Here is a 26,812-nt window from a genome sequence, read left to right as displayed (position 1 = left end):
GTAACATCATTTATTCAGAAAGTGTCATCTAACTAACGGACATTAATCGTTTAAAAAAAATGAATAGCAATAAATTTGATTTCTGAGCCAACAAAATGAAAATCCAGGAAATTCTATTTGGATTTGTGTGGATTTTTAGGTGATTATTGGACAATAACTGTATTCAATTTTCCCTTATGTGGTAAGGTTATATATTCAATTCACTGATGGTAACCCTGTGCATACTACTGAAACTTAAGAAGATTGGGTGAATGATAATAATATGAGCTTTCAGACAAGTGTCTATGCAGCCAGTAACGTGAATCCAGAGACATGGGTTCAGTTGCATGAAAAATTAAGGAAAAAGTCAAAGGCAGAGGGGAGGACTCAGTAGAGGATATTAAAGTTTCCAGAACAAGTAATAGAGTATGAAAAAGGTCTTGAATCTTATTTCAGATGCAGCAGACAAGGGAGCTACTATGAGAAGAGAAGCAGCCAGTGCTGGACTTTGGGGCTTGTACTTAAATGCGTACAGTATATGAACCAAGGTAAATGAGCTTGTAGCGCAGATTGAAATCGGTGGGTATGATGTTGCGAGTGTCACAGAGACATAGCTGCAAAGGGATTAGGGCTGGAACCTAAATACCCAAGGATACATGTTCTATTGAAAGGATAGGCACACGAGCAGAGAGGGTAAGCTTGCCTTGTTGGTAAGAAATGAATTTAAATCAATAGCGAGAAGTGACATAACGTTGGGGGATGTGGAATCAGTTGAGGAACCGTAAAGGCCGAAAAGACTCTAATGAGAGCTATGTACAAGTCTCCTAGCAGTAGTCAGGATGTGGAACAGAAAATAATTTGGGAAACACAAAATACACGTAAAAAAGGCACTATTACAATAATCATGGAGGACTTCAATATGTAGGCGGACTGGGAAAATCAGATTGGTAGTGGATCTTGAGAAAAGAAATTCATGAAATATCTGGAGATTTTTTTTTGAGCAGCATATGGTTGAGTCCACTAGGGAACAAATCTGGATTTGGTGATCTATGATAAGGTAGACCTGATTAGGGAGCTGAACGTGAAGGAACTCCCAGGGGGCGGTGACCATTACATGATAGTATTCACCCTGCAGTTTGAGAGGCAGAACCTGGAATCAAGTATCATGGTATTACAGTTGAGTAACAGCAACCACAAAGACATGAGGGAGGAGCTGGCCAGAGTTGATTGAAAGGGAAGACAGTGGAGTAGCAATGGTAGGAGTTTCTGAGGGTAATTCGGGAAGCACTGCAGAAATTCATTCCAGGGAAGAAGAAACATACTAAGGGAAAGACAAGGCAACCATAGCTGACAAAGGAAATCGGGACAGTGTAAAAGCAAAAACAAAAGCATATATGTAGTGAAGATTGATGGGAAGCCTTTAAAAACCAGCAGAGGACAACTAACAAGCAATAAGGGGCAAGAAGATGAAATATGAGGGCAGGTTCTGAGGAAGTTCTGAAGAAGGGTCACTCAACCCCAAACGTTAACTTTGATCTCTCTCCACAGATGCTGCCAGACCTGCTGAGCTTTTCCAGCAATTTCTATTTTTGTCACTAAGGAGAAGGTGCTGGGGAAGCTGTAAGGTCTGAAATCACCTCAACCAGATGAACTACACTCTAGAGTTCAGAAAGAGGTTGTAGAGACATTGGTGATGATCTTTCAGGAATCACAGGGGTCAGGGAGGGTCCAAAAGAATTGGATAATGTGTAACACCCCTGTTTAAGAAGGGAAAGAGGGAGAAGACAGGAAACTATAAGCCAGTTAGCCTGACCTTAATCATTGATAAGATTTTAGAGTCTATTGTCAGGTTGAGATTGTGGAGTACTTGAAAGTACATGGTAAAATAGGGCTGAGTCAGCACAACTTCACCAAGTGGGGATGATGCCTAATAAATCTGTTAGAATTCTTTATGGAGGTAATGAGCAAGTTAGACAAATGAGAGCTAGTGCACATAATCTATTTGGATTTCCAGGAGTCCTTTGACAAGGTGCACACTGCTGCTAAATAAGACAAGAGACCATGGTATTAGGGGCATCTACTGGCATGGATAAAGGATTGGCTGACTGGCAAAAGTCAAGATTGTGGTGCTGGAAAAGCACAGCAAGTCAGGCTGCATCCGAGGAGTAGGACAATCGACGTTACAGGGATAAGCCCTTCATTTGAAATGAGGCTTGTGGGCAAGGGGGACTGAGAGATAATTGGAAGGGCGGTGGAGCTAGGGGAAAAGTTGCTGAGATTGCAATAGATGAAGGTGGGGGAGATGGTGTCAGGATGGAGTGAAGGGTGGAGCGGATAGATGGGAAAGATCAAGTCAAGAGGGCGGTGTTGAATTGGATCTTTGGACTGGAATAATGTGAGGGGAATGGAAATGAGGAAATCGATGAAATCCACATTGATCCCATGTGGTTGTGGGGTTCCAAGGCAGAAGATGAGGTGTTTTCCTCTGGGCATCGAGTGGTACGGGAGTGGTGATGGAAGAGGCCCAGGACACGGATGACCCTGGCAGAGCGGGAGGGGAGTTGAAGTGTTCAGCCACAGGGTTGATATGGGTGCCCCAGAGATATTCACTGAAATGATCTGCAAGTTGACGTCCTGTCTCCCCAGTGTAGAGGAGACCACATCGGGTGCAACGGATACAGTAGATGATATTTGTGGAGGTACAGGTAAATTTCTGTTGGATGTGGAAGGATCCTTTGACGCCTTGGATGGAGATGAGGGGGGAGGTGTGGGTGCAGGTTATGCACTTCCTGTGGTGGCAGGGGAAGGTGCTAGGAATGTGGGGTGGGCTGGTGGGAGGCGTGGATCTGACAAGGGAGTCGCGGAGGAATTAGTCTCTCCAGCACGCTGATACGGGTGGGGAGTATTCCATCTGTGGTTAAAACAAGACTTTCTTACTCCTGTATTTTACACCTTGGCTAATGAAGGCAAGTGTCCTGTTTGTTTTCTTCAACATCCTTTCAAGAATTCAGTGGCCAATCCAGACAAGTATGCCACTAGTGTCACAGACTTCAGTGCCAAGTGCACAGAAGACTGTGTGCCAAAGAAGTCAATCTGTATGTTCCCCAACCGGAAATCTTGGATTAACCAGGAAATCTATTGCTTACTGAAAACCAGGCTTTGGGTGTTCAAGTTAGACAACCCAGACTTTTACAGGAAATCTAGATATCATCTCTGCAAGGCCATTAGAGGTGCCAAGAGGCAATACGCACTAAGTTAGAGAACCAAACCTACCACTTGGACTCCTGCTGTCTGTAGCAAGGCCTACACTACATCATGGGATACAAAATGAGGTAGAGCAGAATAGCAGACAAAAACACATCCCTACCTGATGCGCACAATGTTTTTTAGGCTCAGTTCGAGCAGAGTGCAAGTGAAATGGTGTCATCTGCCCCAACAGTCCCAGAGGGACTTATTCCCTCAATCACCGCTGTAGACATCTGATTGACCTTCTTGAGAGTGAACTCATAGAAAGCAACTGACCCGGATGGAGTCCCTGGCTGTGCACTTAGATCCTGTGTGAACCAGCTGTCGGGAGTATTTGCTGACACCTTTAATCTCTCCTTGCTACAACCTGAAGTCCCCACCTGCTTCAAGAACACCACCATTATCCTGGTACCAAAAAAAGCACATATAATCTGCCTCAATGGCTACCACCCAATGGCTCTGACCTCTATAATTATGAAGTGCTTCGAGAGGATAGTCATGGCTCACATCAACTCGAGCCTCCCAGCCTGCCTCAATCCCTCGTAATTCACTTGCCGGAGCAACAGGTCCACAACAGATATCATTTCCCCAACCTTGCACTCATCCCTGGAACATCTTTATAATAAGGATACCTACATCAGGCTTCTACTTATCGACTACAGCTCTGCCTTCAACACTATAATCCTAACCAAACTAATGTCCAAACTCCAAGAGCTAGATTGATGCTCCATCATTTGCAACTAGATCCTTGACTTCCTGACCCACAGACCGTATTCAGTGAGGATAGACAACAGCACCTCGTCCACGCTAATCCTCAACACCGGCACCCTGTGAGAATGTGTACTCAGCATCCTACAGTACTTCCTGTTCACTCATGACTGTGTGACCAAATTTTATCGGAACTCCAACTACAAGTTTGCTAACAACACCATCATTGTAGGCTGGATATCAAACAATGACGAGACAGAATACAGGAAGGAGATAAAATGCTTGGTGACATGGTGCAAAGAGAACAATCTCTCCCTCAATCTCAGCAAAACTAAAGAGCTGATCATTAACTTCAGGAATCAAGGAGGAGGTCATGCCCTTAATCTACATCAGCGGAGCTGAGGAGGAGATAGTCGAGAGCGTTAAGTTTCTAGGAGTGACAATAACCAACAACCTATCCTGGACCTCCCATGTAGATTTGATGGTCAAGAAGGCACAACAAAACCTCTTCTTCCTCAGGAGACTAAGGCTAATCGGCACATCCCTAAGGAGCCTCAGCAACCTTTATAGATGCACCACAGAAAGCATTCTATCCCGGTGCATCACATGACTTAGTATGGCAACTGCGCTGTCCAAGACCGTAAGAAACTAAGATAGTTGTGAACATACCGCAGAACACCACAGAATCAACTTCCCATCATTGCCATGGAAAGGCAACCAATATTATCAAAGACCCCTCCCACCCAGTAATGCTCTCTTCCAACCTCTTCTCTCAGGCAGAAGATAAAGAAGCTTAAACATACGTGCAAACAGGTTCAGGGACAGCTTCTTCTCTGCTGTCATTGGACTGCTGAGTGGACCTCTCAAATTTCAAATCTAATGTTGATCATCTTCTGCACAGCTGTGACTTTATATGCTTTGTATGAATTCTGTTCAATTACCCCATGATCTGTATGTCCTCATACGTTATTATCTGCCTTTACTGCACACAAAACAAAACTTTTCACTGTACTTGGGTATGTGTGACAATAATAAATAAAATCAACCCACCTTCAGGGATCTGCAGACATGTACATCAAGAATGCCTTGTTCCTCAATGCTCAGAATCCAACATTGTTACATTCTTGCTATTTTCAAGTTGGTCATTTAATGCCATAGTGAAGAACACTTAGAATCATAGTGTCTTCAAAACACAGGACAGAATGAAATCAGTCAGTATCTTGTGCCGATGGTGGCTCATTGGAAGAGCAGTGGTATTCATCAGACAATCCTAGATTGCTTCGTAAACCATAATCTTTCATCCTCGTGTACCTATCAAACTGCATTATGAATGATTATGATTCAGGAACCGGAGAAAATATTATTTCTGTATCTGCTGTACCTAAAACAAATTTGAATATGATTCTCTAATATTAATTCTTTGTATGTACACACACAAGACTCAACTTAAAATTATGCAGTATAATTGCATGACTAACAACCCTTTTATATATTCATGGGGTTTGAGTGTCTAATAGGACATGCATTTTACAAAGGTACAGATTCATGTTGAAAGTTGCTGTCCTTCCTCTGTGTACAGATCTGTACAATGTCGCTACCCAAGGAGGCTTTCAACTAAAGCTTCAAAGATGATAGGAGATGGCAAACCTAGAGACTTTATTAATCAATGCCACTCCTTCTAACTGGATGAATCTACATTAAGCCCTAACACGAAGCAATGCTTCTATTGGCACTCTATCAGCAACCAGAATCACTTCACCCAAAAGGTGGTGACTTTAAGTAGCAATAGTGAGAGATCCTTGTTTGGTTTAATGCAGCTGTGTGTGTTGAAGAGGGAGAAGTAACATAATCAGTTGGTTAGAAACAGCAGGCATTTCATGTCTCACAATCAGTAGGTTAGTAAACCCTTAAGCAACATGCTCATGGTTTCATAAATGTGTAATAACACGTGACATGAGGGTTTAAAGATCTCACAATCCGTTTTATCTCAGACCACTTAATTGAAAACATGCTCCACTTGTACGATCCAATAGATTAACATTACAGAAGAGGACTCTTGTGGTACAGTGGTAGCATAATAGAGTTATAGAGTCTTACAGCACTGAAACAGACCCTTTGGTCCAATTAGTCCAATTTTGAAGAAGTAACAAAGAAGATTGATGAGGGCAGAGCAGTAGATGTGATCTATATGGACTTCAGTAAGGCGTTCGACAAGGTTTCCCATGGGAAACTGATTAGCAAGGTAAGATCTCATGGAATACAGGGAGAACTAGCTATTTGGATACAGAACTGGCTCAAAGGTAGAAGACAGAGGGTGGTGGGGGAGAGTTGTTTTTCAGACTGGAGGCCTGTGACCAGTGGAGTGCCACAAGGATCGGTGCTGGACCCTCTACGTTTTGTCATTTACATAAATGATTTGGATGCGAGCATAAGAGGTACAGTTAGTAAGTTTGCAGATGACACCAAAATTGGAGGTGTAGTGGACAGCGAAGAGGGTTACCTCAGATTACAACAGGATCTGGACAGATGGGCCAATGGGCTGAGAAGTGGCAGATGGAGTTTAATTCAGATAAATGCAAGGTGCTGCATTTTGGGAAAGCAAATCTTAGCAGGACTTATACACTCCTAGGGAGTGTTGCTGAACAAAGAGACCTTGGAGTGCAGGTGCATAGCTCCTTGAAAGTAGAGTTGCAGGTAGATAGGATGGTGAAGAAGGCATTTGGTATGCTTTCCTTTATTGGTCAGAGTATTGAATACAGGAGTTGGGAGGTCATGTTGCGGCTGTACAGGACATTGGTTAGGCCACTGTTGGAATATTGCGTGCAATTCTGGTCTCCTTCCTATCGGAAAGATGTTGTGAAACTTGAAAGGGTTCAGAAAAGATTTACAAAGATGTTGCCAGGGTTGGGGGATCTGAGCTACAGAGAGAGGCTGAACAGGCTGGGGCTGTTTTCCCTGGAGCATCGGAGGCTGAGGGGTGACCTTATAGAGGTTTACAAAATTATGAGGGGCATTGATAGGATAAATAGACAAAGTCTTTTCCCCCTTGGGTCGGGGAGTCCAGGACTAGAGAGCGTAGGTCTAGGGTGAAGGGGAAAGATATAAAAGAGACCTAAGGGGCAACATTTTCATGCAGAGGGTGGTACGTGTATGGAATGAGCTGCCAGAGGATGTGGTGGAGGCTGGTACAATTGCAACATTTAAGAGGCACTTGAATGGATATACAAATAGGAAGGATTTGGAGGGATATGGGCCGGGTGCTGGCAGGTGGGACTAGATTGGGTTAGGATATCTGGTCGGCACGGACGGGTTGGACCGAAGGATCTGTTTCCATGCTGTGCATCTCTATGACTCTATGACTCTAGTCCATGCCGAACATAATCCCAAACTAAACTAGTCCCACCTGCCTGCTCCTTGCCCATATCCCTCCAAACCTTTCCCATTCATGTATCTATCCAAATGTCTTTTAACCACAGTAATTGTACCCACATCTATGACTTCCTCAGGAAGTTCATTCCACACATGAACCACTGTCTGTGTAAAATGTTTGCCTCTCATGCATCTCTTTGCCCAATGCTTGAGTTCAAGTCCCACCTGCTTCAAAGGATGTCATAACATACCTGAACAGGTTAATTCAAAACTTTAGACATTCGGCAAGCACTTCCTGCACTTTTCGACAATAGGTGCAGGAATAGGCCATTCTGCCCTTCGAGCCTGCACCATCATTCAATATGATCATGGCTGATCATCCTTAATCAGTATCCTGTTCCTGCCTTATCTCCATAACCCTTGATTCCACTATCCTTGAGAGCTCTATCCAACTCTTTCTTAAATGAATCCAGAGACTGGACCTCCACTGCCATCTGGGGCAGAGCATTCCACACAGCCACCACTCTCTGGGTAAAGAAGTTTCTCCTCATCTCTGTCCTAAATGGTCTACCCTGTATTTTTAAGCTGTATCCTCTGGTTCGGCACTCACCCATCAGCGGAAACATGTTTCCTGCCTCCGGAGTGTCCAATCATTTAATAATCTTATATGTCTCAATCAGATCCCCTCTCAGTCTTCTAAACTCAAGGGTATACAAGCCCAGTCGCTCTAGTCTTTCAGCATAAGGTAGTCCCACCATTCCAGGAATTGACCTCGTGAACCTACGCTGCACTCCCTCAATAGCCAGAATGTCGTTCCTCAAATTTGGAGACCAGAACTGTACACAGTACTCCAGGTGTGGTCTCACCACGGCCCTGTACAGCTGCAGAAGTACCTCTTTGCTTCTATACTCAATCCCTCTTGTTATGAAGGCCAGCATGCTATTAGCCTTCTTCACTACCTGCTTTACCTGCATGCTAACCTGCATTGACTGGTGTACAAGAACACCCAGATCTCTTTGTACTGCCCCTTTACCTAAATTGATTCCATTTAGGTAGCAATCTGCCTTCCTGTTCTTGCCACCAAAGTGGCTAACCATACATTTATCCACATTAAACTGCATCTGCCATGCATCTGACCACTCACCTAACCTGTACAATCTTTGTACATAATGGTTAGCTGTAGTAACTACCTCCTGGAATAATCAATGCCATAATATCCAAATGCACTTTCTTATGTTTTAAGAAATAACATTAACATTGCTGCTTAAATTAAAATATCCTATTGGAGGCAAACACACTAATGTTAATGGTGGTAGCATATATTAGGAAAATTAATTATAAACTAACTGGACAATGCATTATTTGGATGAAGGGTAAATTCCTTAGCCATAGGCGGCATCAGTTTCTGTCAATACAGTCAGTCGGGACAGATCTTAGGTAGGGCATTTACCACCAAAACAAACAGAACTAATTTACTTTTGATTAAGGTGCAATTAATTTTTTTTCAAACCTGCAAGGTCTTTATTATTAAGGAAGGGGCACCTTCTAACTTAAATTAATACAAAATTAGGGGCATGCACGTTAAGGTGGTACACGCAACACTTTTAATTGGAATCATGGAAAACTGAAACCTCATTATAGATTTGGCATCTGATGACACCCTCATCGAATTCTTTGGCCAAGCAACATATGCAATTATAGCTTACAGACCAAACCATAGATAATCTTGAGAAAAGACCTTTAATAATCTTATTTTCCATTGGAAAGGAGGATTTTCATATAAGTAACACATTTGGTCTTTTCATGGACAATTAGAAAAATCCAGGAAAGATCTGTAAGAATTAGCTTCATGCATAACAGACTCCAACTCACATTGTACAGACAGCAACCTCCAAGAGTTTACTGACCAGTTTACCAGAATTCCACAGTAAAGAGCATGAGTGTTACTTTTCAGAAGTGAAACCCCTGGAGAAGCTCATTATGTTAAGTCATCATATTTACACCAGCTAAATCTATTTGCATCATCTTCTCAGTGTGATGAATTAATTAAAGATCAATAGAAATAGGAAGCCATAGCATCAGACTAACAACAATTAGATGTTTTGTATGTAATTAACATGACTGATATAGTCATAATCCCTATATAATATGTAAGAGATCCATTATATCTTATGTATAAATGATTATTCAACTTTTCTTGATACCTGTAGAATGTATGGCACTGAGGGACATAAGGCATGCATGTGCAGAAAATCTAATTCCAAAGGCTAGGCCAGATTCCAGAACAATACACAGTTGATAAGTTGGTACAACACTGGCTGCAAGGCAAGTGTAAAGATGGTATACAAATGCACACAAATTCATCAATAAAGTTCAGAATCAAAAGCAAGTGAAAATCAAATTTCAAACAATGCCCAAGCTTTTTATGTTATTCAACTTATAACCAGGTCAACAGCATTAGGCGATCAGGAGCTTTTATATACGTTAGGATCATTTGCTCTGAAAAGGCACAATAACATACAATGAAAGCCAAAACCAACATTGGAGTTACTGCCAACATATTACTACTGTGCACTCAGAAAATGTATGTATCTCACCAAGTGGTACACTTGGGAGACACTGTCTCAGAGTGTACAATGGATCACCATTTCTGTGCATTAGCAAAATTATGGCTTCCCAGAATCTTCTACCTGGTGATGCTAATACACAAGCAGTGATGGGATTACTAGTATGCACAAGTCTCGGTATAGTTACGATTCATGAGATTCAACTGCACCCTTTGTGGCAGAACAGACTACATGTGGCACAACTAAATCCGTCAATGGTCTTAAAAAATATAACTTGCAAGTGAGAGTTAAGTCAGGCACAAGGATGATTACTTCAGAAGCACCATGATGATCAGATTACCCAACCCACACACAGACCAGGATATACCTCTTGACCTACACAATGCGGTTCAAGATTATACAGTTAAAGATTTTCTCAAAATTGCTCCATTACACTTTGGCCAGAGCAAATGTTATTGGCTACTGCTGAAGATAAGCAACTACAAGAGTTGCAAGAAAAATAATGTCCAGGAATGGGCTGACAGTATTCAAGAAGAGTCTGAGACGATTTGTTCATCTTGGGCAGAGATCAACTTGGTACATCAGGACAAAGCATGTTTTTGGAAAAGCAAGTCCAAATACCATAAACGTAACACCTCAATATCATTTTGATGCGAGACCGGAGGCACATTAGCATTGAAATTCACAAGGCAGCTGGCATGTGATTCTGCATTGGGATATATCAGAATATTAACGCCTCATGAATGGATGTGAGGCATGCCAGATGTATCAATCCCACTAGAGGGAGCCTCTACACTCACACAATGTTCCATTCACTCCTTGGATGAAGGTAGCAACAGACCTTTTCACAGTACACTGAGAAGGTTGCATCTTTGTGATGGATTACATTTCTTAACTCCCTATTTTTCAGAGGCTTAGCATCACACTGAGTGGGACCATCACTGACATGATAAGTTTTATTTTCAGTTTATTCGATGTCCCACATCAGATAGCGAATAATAAAAAAAACATACTTCACTGGCAAACCATCTCAGGACATTTGTACTGTAGGGAGTGACCCATAGCAGACTGTCACCTCACTGTTTCCTGAAGAAGGGCTTATGCCCGAAACGTCGATTCTCCTGTTCCTTGGATGCTGCCTGACCTGCTGCGCTTTTCCAGCAACACATTTTCAGCTCTGATCTCCAGCATCTGCAGCCCTCACTTTCTCCTCGAAGATTGTCACCTCACTAACCAGACTCAAACTGTTTAGCAGAATGTTTGGTGGTGTGAACAATGAAATCAACAAATATTAAATGTGGAGCAACAAGCTTTTTGTATTGCCTTGCTGCATTTTATGCAATACCAAAATAAGGAATTTCAATTTCAGGACAATTTATGTTCGTATGACAATGCAAATTACATTTCTCAGCAACGAATTGTCTAACTATTCCAAGATACAGGGCATTCTTCTTCTTAGACAGACGAGACCGAAAGGGATCGGCATGAATAGGCAGATAGAAATCTACCAAAACAGAGCACTGGGCAGAGAGTATGATTTATAAATACAAATACGCCGATACCAGCAAAAGTCTATGAAAATGCAACCAGTCCCAGACCATAACTGACCGTGACACTACATTGTGAAGGAATAGAAACCAACTCAGTCCAACATACAGCACACTAATTATGCATAAAGAGGGTGAGGAAAACTACTCCAAAGTTACCGTTTAGACATCTCATGTTTTTGAATACCACTATTAAATATCTCTCATTATGCACTTCTCTCAGGTAGAACAACCTCTGCCTATCCATGGCTAATAAGTCCTTCATTCCTGGAAAAATTCTCATAAGTATCCTTGGCACCTTCGCACTTTTCCCAAAATATTATGCCAAGATTGAAACACGTACTTCAGTTGAAAGTAGAATAATATTCCATGAAGTTTCATCACAAGTTGTTTTACTTTGATACTTGATTTATAATGCCATGGAGCCTGGCTGTCTTTTTAACCACTTTATTGAGTTGCCCAAACACCTTCTAAAAAATGTGCTTCGAGTATCACAATCACCACTTCAGGACAAGTTGGGCAACCGCAAAAACACTATACTGAAACACAGAAGTTTAGTTTTCTTTTTAAACTCTGTTTTACCTATTTGAATCAGTTTTTAATTGACACCATGTGCCTATGTATAACCACGTATATACAGTCGGTTGTGCTATAATGCAGCAGTTCTGATCTTGTGCAATCCTGTGTTATAAGAAAACCTCATAGTAGCCTCACCATTGAAACTAATGGGGCTGGAATCATGTTATAACCAATCCACGCTTTAAAAACTCATGTTTGGTCCCCATTTGTCAATTGTGTTATTGTGAATTTGCATTAACAGAGCGCACATTATAGCAAAACAACCTGTATTTGTTCAGGATAGATTTTTATCTTTGGAAAAATGGGATGTTGTGCTTTGTCTCATGATTAGCATGTCAGTACAACTTTAAGGGACATGCTTATATCACCACAGTATTGTAACCCAAAGATATAACAGTCATCCTAACTTAGAGCATTTGAAGCGTTATAGTCAGATAGTTTGATATTAGCCCAGACATTCTGCGCCTGAGGAATGTAACTATTGTACATGAAAACCTGGTCATCGGGTGTGAGGTACTGTCAGTGTTGTTATATGTGGCACAGATCTGGCCTATTCCCAGAACCTGTGCCGCCGCAGCCACCCGGGCCATCTTCCACTTCATGTGGAGATCAAAGATGGACCGGGTCTGAAGAGACATCATGTATAAAGATCTGGGCAATGGGGGAAAAAACATGCCCAATGCCACCCTTACCCTAATGGCCACCTTTGTGTGTGGTGCATCAGGTTGTGCTTGGATCCCCAGTACCCAAACGCCAAGTGTCACTACGTACTGAGGTTCTACCTGTCCCCGGTGTTGCAAAGGATGGGCCTGGCCTCGCTGCCGCGGAACGCTCCGAGTAGTTGGACCGTTCCGTATCACCTGTCCTTCGTGGAGAAATTTATGAAGAAAAACACCTTTGACCACAAGTCCATCAGGAAGTGGTCAGCACGTAGTGTCCTTGAGACCCTTCGGGAAAAGGAGAGGGCGGATCCTATCGAGCGGTTCCCTGGGCAGACTGTCAAAGTCATTTGGCAGAATGTCTCACCGCCAGAACTTTCCAACAAGCAACAAGAAATGACTTGGTTGGTGGTGAGAAGGGCTCTGCCTGTGAGATCCTTTATGCATGCCCGGACTCTCTCCCACACCGCACGCTGCCCTCGAAGCAGCTGCGTGGGAGACGAGACTGTCACACACCTCCTTCTGGAATGTGCCTATGCAAAGGAAGTCTGGAGAGGAATGCAGTGGGGTTTGTCGAGGTTCATCCTGAGCAGCTCCGTAATGCGGGAATCCATGCTCTATGGTCTGTTCCCCAGGACGCACACCGAGACGAACATCAACTGTGCCTGGAGGATCATCAACTTGGTGAAAGACACTCTTTGGTCTGTCCGAAACCTGTTGATCTTCCAGCTGAAGGAGTTGACCCCGATTGAGGGTCGCAGACTGGCACATTCCAAGGTCCAGGACTACGTGTTGAGGGATGCGCTAAAGCTTGGGGCAGCTGCCGCCAAGGCGCGATGGGGAAAGACCACCATATAAGGTCTGCCTGCCTGAGAAGAACGGGCGGCCCACCCATTAATAGGGCTCCACTGATGCCTCAGTAGAATAGCTGGATAGTCAATGTACAGATTTGTACATATGAATGATTAATTTCGATCTCGGTATGTAAAGAAATGGAATGTATACATATGTATGACATCACCAATTTTATAGATATTAAATAATTTTATGAATAAAGTATATTTTTGAAATTTAAAAAAATGTAACTTTTGTACATGCACATTAGTTGTGCTAAAGTTGTCTTTTGGTTTCTTCAATATTATTATGTTCGAGTTTTTTTAATGCTACAGGTGATAATGTTGGCATTACCGCATAAACTAAAATACCCTATTGGTGGAAATTCACACCAGCATTCTGTCAAATGAGTGATTAGCATCTTGTTCTGCTTACTCTGCATATTTCAGGTAAACATAATGCATAATCATGGACAGCCCACTTCAAAAACGGCAGTTGATACACTGAGCCAGAAACATCCTCACATTGTCCACCATCCATGTTCTGTAATGGAGCATCACAATGATGCAAGGGAGACCAACTGCATGTCAATAATACCTTTACTCGACGCATCATAAATGAATTGCCAGTTTGCCATTGAAATATTTCGTGAACAATGAAAGCAGCATCAAAGCAGAATGAAAAGAATCATTGTCCTATCAATAAACCTGAATAAGGGGATTTTGTCTGCAATGGCAGGTTTTTTTATAATTTGTCATTTTGCTGATATGCGCTGTTGAAAGCTATTAGACTAACAAAAGTATTCCCTACAGTGGCATTTTAGTCCAGTGTATAAATATTGAGCTGGATAGGACAGTGCTACATCCCAGGTGCTTGTTTAATTAGCTTTAAAGCTCAAAATGGGCAAGGTACGGTTAACTTGTATAACTTTAAACTTAGCTCATAACATTTTCTAAGAATCCTCAAAGTTATGAAAGTATGAAATCTCTTGTGTAATTTTATTTCCCACAGATCATCTTTTATGAGGACAGGAACTTCCAGGGGCGGCACTATGAGTGCAGCAGTGACTGTGCCGACCTGTCCCCTTACTTCAGCCGCTGTAACTCCATCCGTGTTGAGAGTGACTGGTGGGTGCTGTATGAGAAACCCAATTACATGGGATACCAGTATGTTCTGACCAGGGGAGAATATCCTGACTACCAGCGCTGGATGGGATTCAATGACTGTGTCAGGTCATGTCGCAGTTACCCACAAGTAAGTTAGAAATACGTGCTAATTATCTGTCTCAGAACATCTACTGATATGATTTATGGTGTGTGAATAATTACTGTTTTTTATAAAATACATTTGGAGCTCCTTCATAAATTATGTTTTCATGTTTATATTGAATAGTGGACCAGGCTTAAAGGACCAAATGGGTTAGTCCTGTTGATGTAATCTATGTTTCTATATCAATTGAGGCACAATTATTGTCATTTCCATTGACTGTCATGAGTGACAAATCCATATTTGAACTACACTTCATCAGGAAGGGCTTATGCTTGAAATTGTCCTGCTCCTCAGATGCTGCCTGACCAGCTGTGCTTTTGCAGCACCACACTCTTTGACTTTAAGCATACTTGTTGAGCATTACAGAACCATAGAACCACTTTTCAGTAATGGGAACAGTTTCTAATCAGAAACACTGTCTAGACATCTCATGGTTTTGAATACCTCTATCAAATATCTCTCATCATTCACTTCCCTCAATAGAACAATGTTTGACTATCCATGGCTAATCAGTCCACAGTTAATAAGTCTTTCATCCCGGAACAATTCTCATAAAACTTGTCTGCATGTTCACACTTTTCCTAAAGCCTGGTGTCAAGTATTAGACATGTAATTCAACTGAAACCAGATTAATGTTTTATTTATCACAACCTTTTTGCTTTTATGTTCTGTGATTTATAATGTCATGGAGCCTGTTCGTCTTTTTAACCACATCATCAACCTTTTGAGCCACCTTCCACAAATTGTGCTATCATTATTCTTCACCTCCTTGAGAGTTATACCTTAAGTTTAGATTGCCATTTCTCATTCTTCCTTCCACAGTGCATGACTTCATATGTTGCTTTGCTCAATTTCATATGCCACATGACCACTTATTACATCAGCTTATATTCCTTTGAGGTCTATCACAATTCTTCTCATGGCCCCCTATGCTTCACAGGCTTGTGTCAGCTACACACTTTGAACTTGTGTCTCATAGACCCAAGTCCAAGTCATTGATAAATATACTTGTTCTGGAGTGTTATAATCTTGAAACTGTTTTCAATATACTTCATGTGCATGTTTATAGCTGCATTGTGAAAGTTTTACATTTTATGTTGTAGTACCGAGGAGGCTCCTACAGAATGAGGATTTACGAGAGGCCTGACTTTGGAGGGCAGATGATGGAATTCATGGATGACTGTCCATCTGTCTACGACCGTTTCCGTTACCGTGACATCCACTCCTGCCATGTGATGGACGGTTACTGGATCTTCTATGAACATCCCAACTACAGAGGGCGACAGTACTTCATGAGGCCTGGTGAATACAGGAGATTCAGTGACTGGGGAGGCTACAATGCAACAATTGGATCTTTCAGGCGCATGAGGGATTTCTAATTCCTTGTTGAAAACTATATTCTGTTATGCTGAAATATTCTGAAATAAAATAAAAGTGCTAGCAATAGAACTGATTTTTCTTTGGATTTTATATTTGTGCACTGCCACCTCAGACATCCAACAGTCTTGAAACTATGATAAACTATGCAAAGTATTCCCCATGGCATTGAAAATGCAAAATACATAGCAAGGCAAGATTCTTCACCAGAACCTTTTTATTTAAAACAGTGACTGTTCATTTCGACAGCTATTCAGATAGATCAGTGACATTCAACAGGAAAACAGCGAGACTCAACTGGGATATTAAAATAGGACTGCACATAGAATGCTAAAAATACTTTAACAGGTTTATTTGGGCGCACTAACTTTTGGAGCGCTTCTCCTTTGCCGAATGGTCAGACAGAAGGAAGGAGCAGTGCACCAAAAGCTAGTACCCCCAAATAAACCTGTTGGATTATAACCTGGTGTTGTGTTATTTTTAACTTTGTACATCCCAGTCCAACACTGCCTCTTGCAAATCATAAAATTTTGGATCTGATGCATTGTCTTTATTTAAAAAGGTGTTTAGTATTTAAAAGAGATAAATTCTCAAGAAAGATATTTACTTATTAGTTGGAATAAAAACATATAACTATCAACTCATATTTATTTGATGTTGATGGACGGAACCAATCTGATTGCTACCTTATTTTGTTGCTGCTGTTTTTTGCATTAAGTAGCTGGTCCAAGTGTACATTAGTAAGTCAGACTCTGTTTTTGCTCTTTATAAATTTTAACGAACTGACGGTTGTTTTGCCTATATACCTGGGCCTACAAAAAGAGAAAGAATATTTTTTGGCCAAGAATGACAGAGAAGGGTATTGTTTTTGTTGAAGCATGTTTCAAAGCACACTTACATGACTTATCTCAACATTCTCTTGTAACATGCCTTCAGTGTCACGTCTTGCAGCAAGTCAAACAGTTCAGTTTTTAAGTATCTCCTTTCATATCTAAGAATACTTACTTCTGACATATATTCGATTGAAATTAACCTGGGTTTTCAATGAGGCAAAAGACTTGACAAGATCCTCTAAAGGCCTGGGGCATACTGTCTATTTATGTCTGCTAGCAGTGACACCTTCCATTACTTTACTGATGAGCGAGAATAGACTGATAGGGCAGTAATTGGCCTGGTTAGATTTGTCCTGCCTTTTGTACATAGTGTGTACCTGGGCAATTTTCCACATTGCTCTGTAGGTGCCAACACTGTAACTGTGCTGGAAGAGATTGGCTAGGGGAGCACGTGTTCTGGATCACAAGCTTTTGGTACAATTGCCAGAATGTTATCAGGACCCACAGCCTTTGCAGTGGGTGGCACGGTGGCGCAGTGGTTAGCACTGATACCTCACAGCGCCAGAGACCCGTGTTCAATTCCTGCCTCAGGCAACTGTCTGTGTGGAGTTTGCACATTCTCCCTGTGTCTGTGTGGGTTTCCTCCGGGTGCTCCAGTTTCCTCCCACAGTCCAAAAATGTGCAGGTTAAGTGAATTGGCCATGTTAAATTGCCCGTAGTGTTAGGTGAAGGGGTAAATGTAGGGGAATAGGTCTGGGTGGGTTGCTATTCGGAGGGTTGGTGTGGACTTGTTTGCCTGAAAGGCCTATTTCCACACTGTAAGTGATCTAATCTAAATCCGGTTCCTCCAACTGTTTCTTGATAACACATGGAGTGAAACAAGTTGGCTGAAGACTGACATCTGTAATGCTGGGGAATCACTGGAGGAGGCTGAGGTAGATCATCCACTCAGCACTTCTCGCTGAAAGTTGCTGTGAATACTTCAGCCATAGCTTTTGCACCGATGTGTCAGGCTCTTCCATCATTAAGGATGGAGTTATTTATGGAGCCTTCCTCCTCCAGTGAGTTGTTTAATTATCCACCACCATTCAAGATTGGATACACCAGGACTGCAGAGCTTACATCTGATCTCTTAGTTGTAGGATCACTTAGCTTTGTCCATCTGCTGCTAATGTGATTTGGCATGCAAGTAATCGTGTTTGGTAGCTTCACCAGATTGACATCTAAATCTTAGGTATGCCTGGTGCTGCTCCTGCACTCTCATTGAACCAGGGTTGATCCTCTGGCTTGATGGTAATGGTTGAGTGGGGTTTATGCCAGGGAATGAGGTTACAGATTCTGCTGGAGTACAATTTTGCTGCTGTTGATGGCCCACAGTGCCTCATAGACACTCCGTCTTGAGTTGCTAGACCTGTTCAAAGTCTGTCCCACTCAGCATGGTGATAGTGCCACTCTACACAATTGAGGTAATTTCCAATGTGAAGACAAGACTTTGACTCCACAGTGCAACGATGCTATCACTTTAAAAAGGTTATCTTGCCCTTGGGTTTTTTTTTCAAGACAATCTGTGAAGGCAGCAATGCCGAAATATCTGGGCAAGAGCCTAGTTTAACAATGGCATGGGAGTGGCCAGTTCTCCTAGTTCAGGTTTTTTCTGGATCAATTGAGTTGTAACAGTGAGAAGCTGCTGGTATAGCTGTCGCAGAAGCTGTGTAGTGCAAAAGGTTTCCATGCATCAGCAGATAATCCCTGACTGACTTCTCTCTCTAAAATCTTTCCTGCCTGTAAGAATCTGTGTTAGAATGTATCTTTTGCCAAGGGGTGTGTTTGGGATGTTACTGGATTGGAACAGCTCCTTAGTTCAGTTGCTGTGTCAGGTCAGTTAAGATTCCAATACTTATGATATTCTAAATTCCATTTACTTTTGTTCATGTTTCAACTGTAGTGTTTCAATAAATTCTGTTTTGCTGCATCACACCTGGAATAACCATTGCCTTTAAAATAAGAAAATGTTAGGCTACCTTCTTAAAATATTTTGAGGGGGTCTGGCCTGGTCCATAACAACAAAGACTGTGTTGTGGTCACTCTTACCAAGACTGTCATTGACAGATACACCTGCAGCCGGCAGATTGGTAAAGATGAGACCAGGTATGTTTTTCTCTCTTGTTGATCCCTTCCACCTGCCACAGACCCAGTCTAGCAGTTATGTCCTTTAGGACCTAACCAGCTCAATCAGTAATACTGTTGCTCTGCCCCACCCAGATTAAGTCCTTACCTCCCTCAGTATTTCATCAAAGTTTTGTTGAACATAGAGGAGTTCCAATTCATAAGCCGAGGGAGGTCGGTATGTAGTACTCAGCAAGAGCTTTCCTTGCCCATCTTTCACCTGAATCCATGAGACTTCATAGGCTTCAGAATCACTGTTGAGGACTCCAACGGCAACTCCCTTCTGACTGTATGCCACCGTGCTGCCATCTCTGCTGTGTCTGACCAGCCCAATGAGACCAGAGAAATTCAGGGGTGGTGATGGTAGTTCTAGGACGTTGTCAGTCAGGTATGATACCATGAATATGACTAGTCTGTGAGAGAACTCTCTCAATTTTGGCACTAGCACCCTGATGTTTGTAAGGAGGACTTCGCAAGGATGACAGGGCTGTTTCTGCCATTGTCTTTTCTGGTATCTAGGTCGATGCTGTGTAATCCAGCCAGTGTCATATCTTTGATGAGACTTTGTAATGATTGGTACAATGCAGTGGCCTGCTGGGTACCAATTAAGACTGTCCGACCCCATCATGCCCGAACAACTTAATCTGAAGGATGATGACTTGTGCTCAGAAGGTCTGACCCATGTTCTCGTCCTGGCCGCTGTGCACGTCACAATCTTGGATCCCCTTAATGTTTCTGTCAGGAGCTTACTTCAGCATGTAACTGGGGACCAGAGCTGCAGCAATACATTCCTAACCAATAAATGCATCCGGGATGGAATAGGTGCCACTTTCTCCAGAGCACAGCTCTTCATGGTGATCCCCTGTGATAGTGAGAGTCAAGCAGCTCGGGGTTTTGAAATTCTCCACTTTGTGAGTGTCCCCCATTGTTGCATTCAACTGCACCCATGCTCCTTTGGGAGTGCCTAGCACCAACTTGTAGATGATGTCAATCAAGAAAGCTTGCACTCTGTGAATGATCAAATTATATGCGACCCTTGATATGTCATAAATATGCCACATTCTGTGGGTCTTTGTCAGATATCCTGGGGGTTGCCCTGACCCTTGCATATTAGAGAGTTCACTAGTTTCCTGCCCCCTTTCTAGGTGCCCAGGCCATACAGGAGTGGCTGTTGGGGAACTGTGCCTTCCCCTTCCAAACATGGCTCTTCACTGTTCTACGATACACCTCTCCCAATAACGCTATAGTGGAACAGACCCTTATGCTGAGGTTTTGATGCCTAGGGTACACCAGCTGGCCTTGTGATATAGCTGAATGTATCCTGTTTCTTTGAACCATGCTGTACCCTTCATCAGCTGGAGCCAGCAAAAAGAAGATGCAACAGAAATCAAAGATTGAGGGCAGTCCTTTGAGGATAAAGATGAGACCGAGGATCACGACATTGACAAGGAGGGCTTTCCAAGGAGGACAATAAGAGACATGCATCATCGAATTCAACAGGCCAGAAAGAACATTAGTGAAGATGAAAGACTGGGCTTGGACTTTGTTTAATTGTTTAACATTCTCTTCTTAATCTGGGAAACAGACTGTAAAGGTCATATGGACCTTCTTGTTTTTGCAGTCCTTGACCTTTTGTGTTATTGAGTAAATGTCTTTTTATTCATGTCATTGAATGCTTGATATCTTTGGATGATCCTACTTTAATGTACATGCAGACATCATTTCTCAATGGCCATTAGAGAAATAGCAGCAGTCTGTCAGACAGTGCAATCACATGGCTTTAAGTGAACTCTCTCAGATTAGCCAGCAGGTTGAGGGAAATCCTTATCTATCTCCTTTTGACCATAATCAAGGGTACTTCATTGCTTTAGAGTGCATGTAGAATGCTTAGTTGTCCTGAAATGCATTCGCAGCAACCATGAACCTGCGAGAGGCAACACTTTGTGCATGGTTTCTTAGCAGGCAATGTATTATGAAAGAGCACTGAATGTTACTGAATGATAAACAGAATAAACAAAGATATGTAGAATCCTCAGTACTCTCACTCATAAGATGTGGAATAATGTGTGAATCTGGTCCATTTCTGCCTATAGCACAAAATTTAAGTGGTGTACATATTAAATTACAATGACTTGGCAGCAGTCCTTCATGTGCAAGAATCCTGATATTTTGAGATTATCCACGGACATGCCGCCTCCATGCCCTCAGTGTCCTTTTTCCATCTTCGCCCTCTTACTATGACTAAGTGCAGCTCTGACATCTGCACTAGGTTGGAGGGAACATGCACTATGGTTGACCCTGTTGGATTGGTAGATTTGGGCAGTCGGGGCTCCTGGTGCCTCTGGGCCTAGACAGCTCGCTTTTGCTGAGAGTCACCTACCTAGATGCAGGCTCACCCTCCTTTGTTTGAAGTGCTGCAGGCTTTCAGATCACAGGGAGGGTTGAGGTGGCACTGAAGGTAGCACTTGGCAGAGTGTTCTGAAAAAAAGCACTGGGGGAACCTGTGCGTCACTCCTCCCCCACTCTGTCAGCACTACCATGAGAAAAAAGGGGCATCTGGAGTGAGACTGAAGTTCACAGTCCCACTCCCAACTTAGCAGTGATGTTGAGTGACTATGGCCTGTCTAATGGAGAGCAGCTCTTTGACAATGTCCTCTACATAACATATTCAGCAGACACTGAGTGGGCTCGACTTGGCTTTCCCAGGTGATTGCCAACCTGTCCATGCAGACTGCCAGATCCATGCCAGCTGAAGTCAACACTCTACTGATAATATTTGGTAAACCCCTCTGTACTTCGTGTAAATGCCTCTGTCGAGCGTTTCTGATGTTCCTGTGCCTGTCTTTGCAGTCTGACATAATCATTAATGGCTGAGAACAAGGATTCATCATCTGTATGGGGTTGCAAAGGTGCCTTGAATTTAGCAGCAGTGCCCTGAGTCCCAAAGTCAATGCATACTTCATTGAGGCTCACTTTCCACAGGGTAAGAGGAAGTGAGGACTGTAGGTGCTGGAGAGTCAGAGTTGAAAAGTGTGGCGCTGGAAAAGCACAGCAAGTCAGGCAGCATCTGAGGAGCAGAAGAGTTGACGTTTTGGGCATAAGTCCTTCATCAGGATGTGGCAGGTGGGGGAAGGGGGCTAAGAGATAAAAAGGAGTGTGGGGTTGGGCTGAGGAGAAGGTAGCTGGCAATGTGATATATAGATGAAGGTGGGGGATAATTGTGATAGGGCGAGTGGGGAGGGCGGAGCAGACAGGTGGGGAGGAAGATGGACAGGTAGAACAGTGCAACAGGGCCGTGCTGAGTTGGAGGGTTGGATCTGGGATGAGGTGGGGCAGGAGATATCAACATCGTCCTCTTGACCTGTCCTACCTGTTCATCTTCCTTCCTACTTATCAGCTCCATTCTCCCCACCAACCTATCACAATTAATCTTCACCTGCATCCACTTCTCGACTTCCCACCAACTTTTCCCCTGGCCTCTCCCCCAACCCCTATTGTCTCTCAGCCCCCTTTCCCCACACCTCCTCATCCCCCCATTCCTGATGAAGGGCTTATGCCTGAAGTGTCAACTCTCCTGCTCCTCAGATGCTGCCTGACCGGCTGTGCTTTTCCAGCGTCACCCTTTTTGACTCTCGCTTTCCACAAGACCTAGCAAGTTTTCTTGCACTATCATCCTCATTGATGACAGACAATGCCTTAACAGCGACCTGCTCTACTTATTCTTCCATGCACTGCACACCAAAATAATTGCCACTATTGGCACATCATGCAATTCCCAGCATGGGCACTCCATTTAAAATGCCATTATATACCCAGTCAAAAAGCAAGCATTGGTGCCCCAGCTTTGTGGATGGGGACCTGGCGATCTTGGTGAATGTGATGCTGCAAAAGAGGCCTCATCCCTTTACCCAACCTTCCCATCTGGTCTGAGGTCAGTGCAGTCTCCACAGAATGGATAAGTACCCAGCAATGCAGGAAGAAGGTCAGTTCTATCAAAGTAATTGGCACCATCTTTTCTCTGTTACCTCACTCTATTCTTGATACTGCACCCATCTCCTACCTCCCACCTCCTAGTGCTTGCTCATGGTCCTCCACTCAATATTGCATTCAACATCTTCTCACTTGCTCTCACCTAATATACTCCCCCTTGCCGCACTACAAACCCTGTATCCTCAGGGCTGACCTCTCAGTCACTCGAGGCACCTCATCATCTTTTCCATACATTCACCAGTACTAACAGCTGTACCACCCATTCTCAGTTCACTCAAACCCTCCCTTTGTCTCAAATCAGGAGAAAACAACTCACAGTCAGGGAGAAAAAGCTAAGATGGGTGGTAGGAAGCCTGATATTTAACTCTTCATACCCGATGACTTGTGAATCCTGACTTTGGCATGAACCAGGACATTATCATAGGCTGTGTGTCCTTATGGTGTTGAGCGTTGTCCAAGATGGAGGTATGGAGGAACAGGCTGAGAGTTGGAGTTGCTAAATAACCCACTCTGACTTTCATGTTGTCAATTATCACCATCTACCTTCACCCAATGGCTGAGACAATGGGCAAGTGCAAATAAATGAAACAACTGTTAACTAATAAAAGATGTTGGTACATGCTAATGATGGCAAATGGATCTCTCGTCACTCACAAGTGAGAATCTCATTATCATATTCAACACTTCATTAGAAAATTATATTTCTTGGTCTTGATTTTGAGAAGCTCCTTGTTGGCCAGCTTACAAAGTTTTACACCCTTCGCTCTTGGGCCCACTTCATTCACGGGGTGCTAAATTGTTGCCCATACTCTTGCAAGTTACTTGCTAATGCTGCCTGCAATAAGATGAACAGCTAAGCATCTCAGCTTATTGAAGGTGAAATTAGCTCCTTTTTATCTGTGGGAGGGTTGGAGAGGAGGCCATCTGGAATATTCGGTTCAAAATGCGTCACCCACTGATTAACATTATGACTGGGGGCACTGCATACTCCTGGCAGGCATAGGACGTTGTCCACACACAAGCACCTTTGATGACATCCAATACATTGTGTGGCAGGAGTGTGCAGGTTCACTCGGGATAACACTTTGGTATCTACGTAGCATCTGTACAACCCACAATACATCCAGCAAAAACTCATTATCATGCTCATAGTCTGTACTTGCCTGGGATATACAAGATACAGCATCACGGAGGGAGGCCATCATGACTGCATTGGTTCGTTAGATGAGTGTCATTACCCATGCCAATCGTCTGCTTTAACCCCATACCCTGTTTTTCAAATAGTCATCCAATGTCCTCTTGTATCATTGATTACTTTTGGAAACAGAAGTTATGTAATGGTTGTCCCATCTTCCAAGCCTTTTTCCTTGTTGGATATGGGATTTAAACCACCTTTTTTAAGAATCACTTCTCGGTTTGGGAGTTACAGCTGAAATTTCAGTATTCTCTGTTTCTAGACCTGTTCTATGATCAGCTTCCCTTTTTTTCTGCAGCCTCTTGTTGGCCAAAGGCTGTTCACACATAAATACAGTAGCTGTGAACTGAAATTACCTGAGTCCTAGCTGCTGGCTTGAGCCAGTTTGAGCTGGCTGAGCTCTGAGGAATGACACTAGGGGGAAATCCTTATTTGGAGGAAGAGTAAAGAGGTAATCCTAAATGTGTCCTGAGAGTGAGCCTATAGTGGAAAGACACTGCTCTCAGATGAGTTGAGAACCAACAACAGCAAAACACCACAGTTCGGGAAGATAAGGTAAAAGGATGAAAATGAAGGATTTCAGTGTGTCTTCAGTGAAAACTCCGGACAGCAACCTCTGCAAAGTGTGGACCGTACACTTAGAGGTCTGGAGAGAACCCCAAGACCTGGGAGAAAAATGTCTGGCCAGCATGAGCTTCATTTAGAACAAAGAACAATTCAGCAGAGGAACAGGTCCTTCGGCCCTCCAAGCCTGCACCAACACATTTTGCCCTTCCATACTAAAACTGTGTTCATTTACAGGATCCATATCCCTCTATTCTCTTCTTATTCATGTATTTGTCCAGGTGCTTCTTGAATGCTGCCTTTGTGTCTGCTTCCACCACCTCCACTAGCAGCATGTTCCAGGCACTCAACAACCTTGTCTGAAAAACATGACTTGCGCGTCTGAGTTTAGATTAGATTAGATTACTTACAGTGTGGAAACAGGCCCTTCAGCCCAACAAGTCCACACCGACCCTCCAAAGAGCAACCCACCCAGACCCATTCTCCTACATTTACCCTTTCACCTAACACTAGGGCAATTCAGCATGGCCAATTCACCTAACCTGCACATTTTTGGACTGTGGGACGAAACCGGAGCACCCGGAGGAAACCCACACAGACACAGGGAGAATGCGCAAACTCCACGCAGTCAGTCGCCTGAGGCGGGCATTGAACCCTGGGTCTCTGGCACTGTGAGTCAACATTGCTAACTACTGTGCCACCGTGCCGCCCACTGTGTCACCATGCCGCCCACTGTACCATCGTGCCGCCCACTTTTAAGCTGTCCCCCATTTGCACCTTGAACCTGTGTCCCTTCTTAACTGACCCCTCCACCCTAAGAAAAAGCCTCATACTTTCCACTCCATCCATGCCATTCACAATCTTATAAACTTCCATCAGGTCGCCCCTCAACCTTCTATGTTCCATTGAAAACAAATCCAGTCTATCACCCTTTCATCATAGCTAAAATCCCCCATACCAAACAACATCCTGGTAAACCTTTTCTGTACCCTCTCCAAAGCATCCACATCCTTCTGGTAGTGTGGTGACCAGAACTGTATGCAATATTCCAACTGTGGCCTAACTAAAGTTCTATAAAGCTGCAGCATAACTTGCCTATCCTTATACTCAATGCCCTTCCAATGAAGGCATGAGCCTTTTTTCCTACTTTACTTACCTATGCTGCCGCCTTCAGTGATCTGTGCAGATGCACACCCAGATCTCTCTGCATGTCGATACTCTTAACTGTTTGGCTGTTCACTGTATGATTTCACCTGTACTTAACCCTCCAAATGCATCACCTCACATTCGTCCGGATTTTATTTCAGCTTTCGTTAGCTTTTATTTTTGTTGACTATTACGGGAACGTCAAGCATTGTGGGTTTGCACTGAATTTTATGAATTCCAGGCCTGCTGTTAACCTTTTTCTAGCCAAATGGTGTAATTTGTATGTCAGTTTGAACTAAATTAGTAAAGGTAGTGCTTAGTTGATACAGACTTGACTCTTGTACTCCTTGTGCCTAGCCAATAACTGTTGTTGAGGGAAGTGACCAGGCAACACACTGCCCTTTCTGCCTTTAGTGCTGTAAAAGAAAGGGAATTTCTCTGATGTTACATGATGGCTGCATGTGACAAACTCAGAAGCCTCTCCAAGCAATACCGTCCCTCCAATGTCCCAGCAGCACACGCTTCTTACTAGAAGAACCTCCATTGATCCTTTAGGAATGCAATGCTACCTTGGCACAGCTGCAACAAATAGAAAATCAAACGCATCTCACCCGGTGCTGGGTTGGTGAGGCCTCAAATAGCAAGGCTGAAGAGTCAATTGTGTCACTGAAAGCATCTGAAGCTGTCTGTGTTTAAGAGAGGGCCTCAAAAAGTTTTCAAACTCAAAAATGGCAGATTGTAAGTCATGCCAGCATCAAATCAATGACTGATATCATGAGCTGTC

The 26,812-nt window shown here is 43.1% G+C and overlaps 1 protein-coding gene across 1 annotated transcript; it reads left to right on the top strand.

The window, feature by feature from the left end:
* Positions 1–14,305: 14,305 nt before the first annotated feature.
* Positions 14,306–16,210, top strand: LOC122551301 (gamma-crystallin S-1-like). The gene is made up of 3 exons (XM_043693008.2): positions 14,306–14,396; positions 14,500–14,742; positions 15,861–16,210. Exons 1-3 carry the CDS (start codon positions 14,388–14,390, stop codon positions 16,134–16,136), a joined length of 528 nt encoding a protein of 175 aa, XP_043548943.2. The 5' UTR covers positions 14,306–14,387; the 3' UTR covers positions 16,137–16,210.
* Positions 16,211–26,812: the final 10,602 nt, after the last annotated feature.

This window comes from Chiloscyllium plagiosum, unplaced genomic scaffold, assembly GCF_037043375.1.
Source record: "Chiloscyllium plagiosum isolate Xiang-an unplaced genomic scaffold, Cpla_swu_hap1 HiC_scaffold_7, whole genome shotgun sequence".
NCBI classification, from domain to species: Eukaryota; Metazoa; Chordata; class Chondrichthyes; order Orectolobiformes; family Hemiscylliidae; genus Chiloscyllium; species Chiloscyllium plagiosum.
This window is presented reverse-complemented; position numbering and strand designations above follow the sequence as displayed.

Bases quoted from the DNA above. Each gene is read 5' to 3' on its own strand.
- LOC122551301 (XM_043693008.2), top strand. The intron at 14,743-15,860 runs GTAAGTTAGAAA...TTTATGTTGTAG, and splicing joins CATGTCGCAGTTACCCACAA to TACCGAGGAGGCTCCTACAG.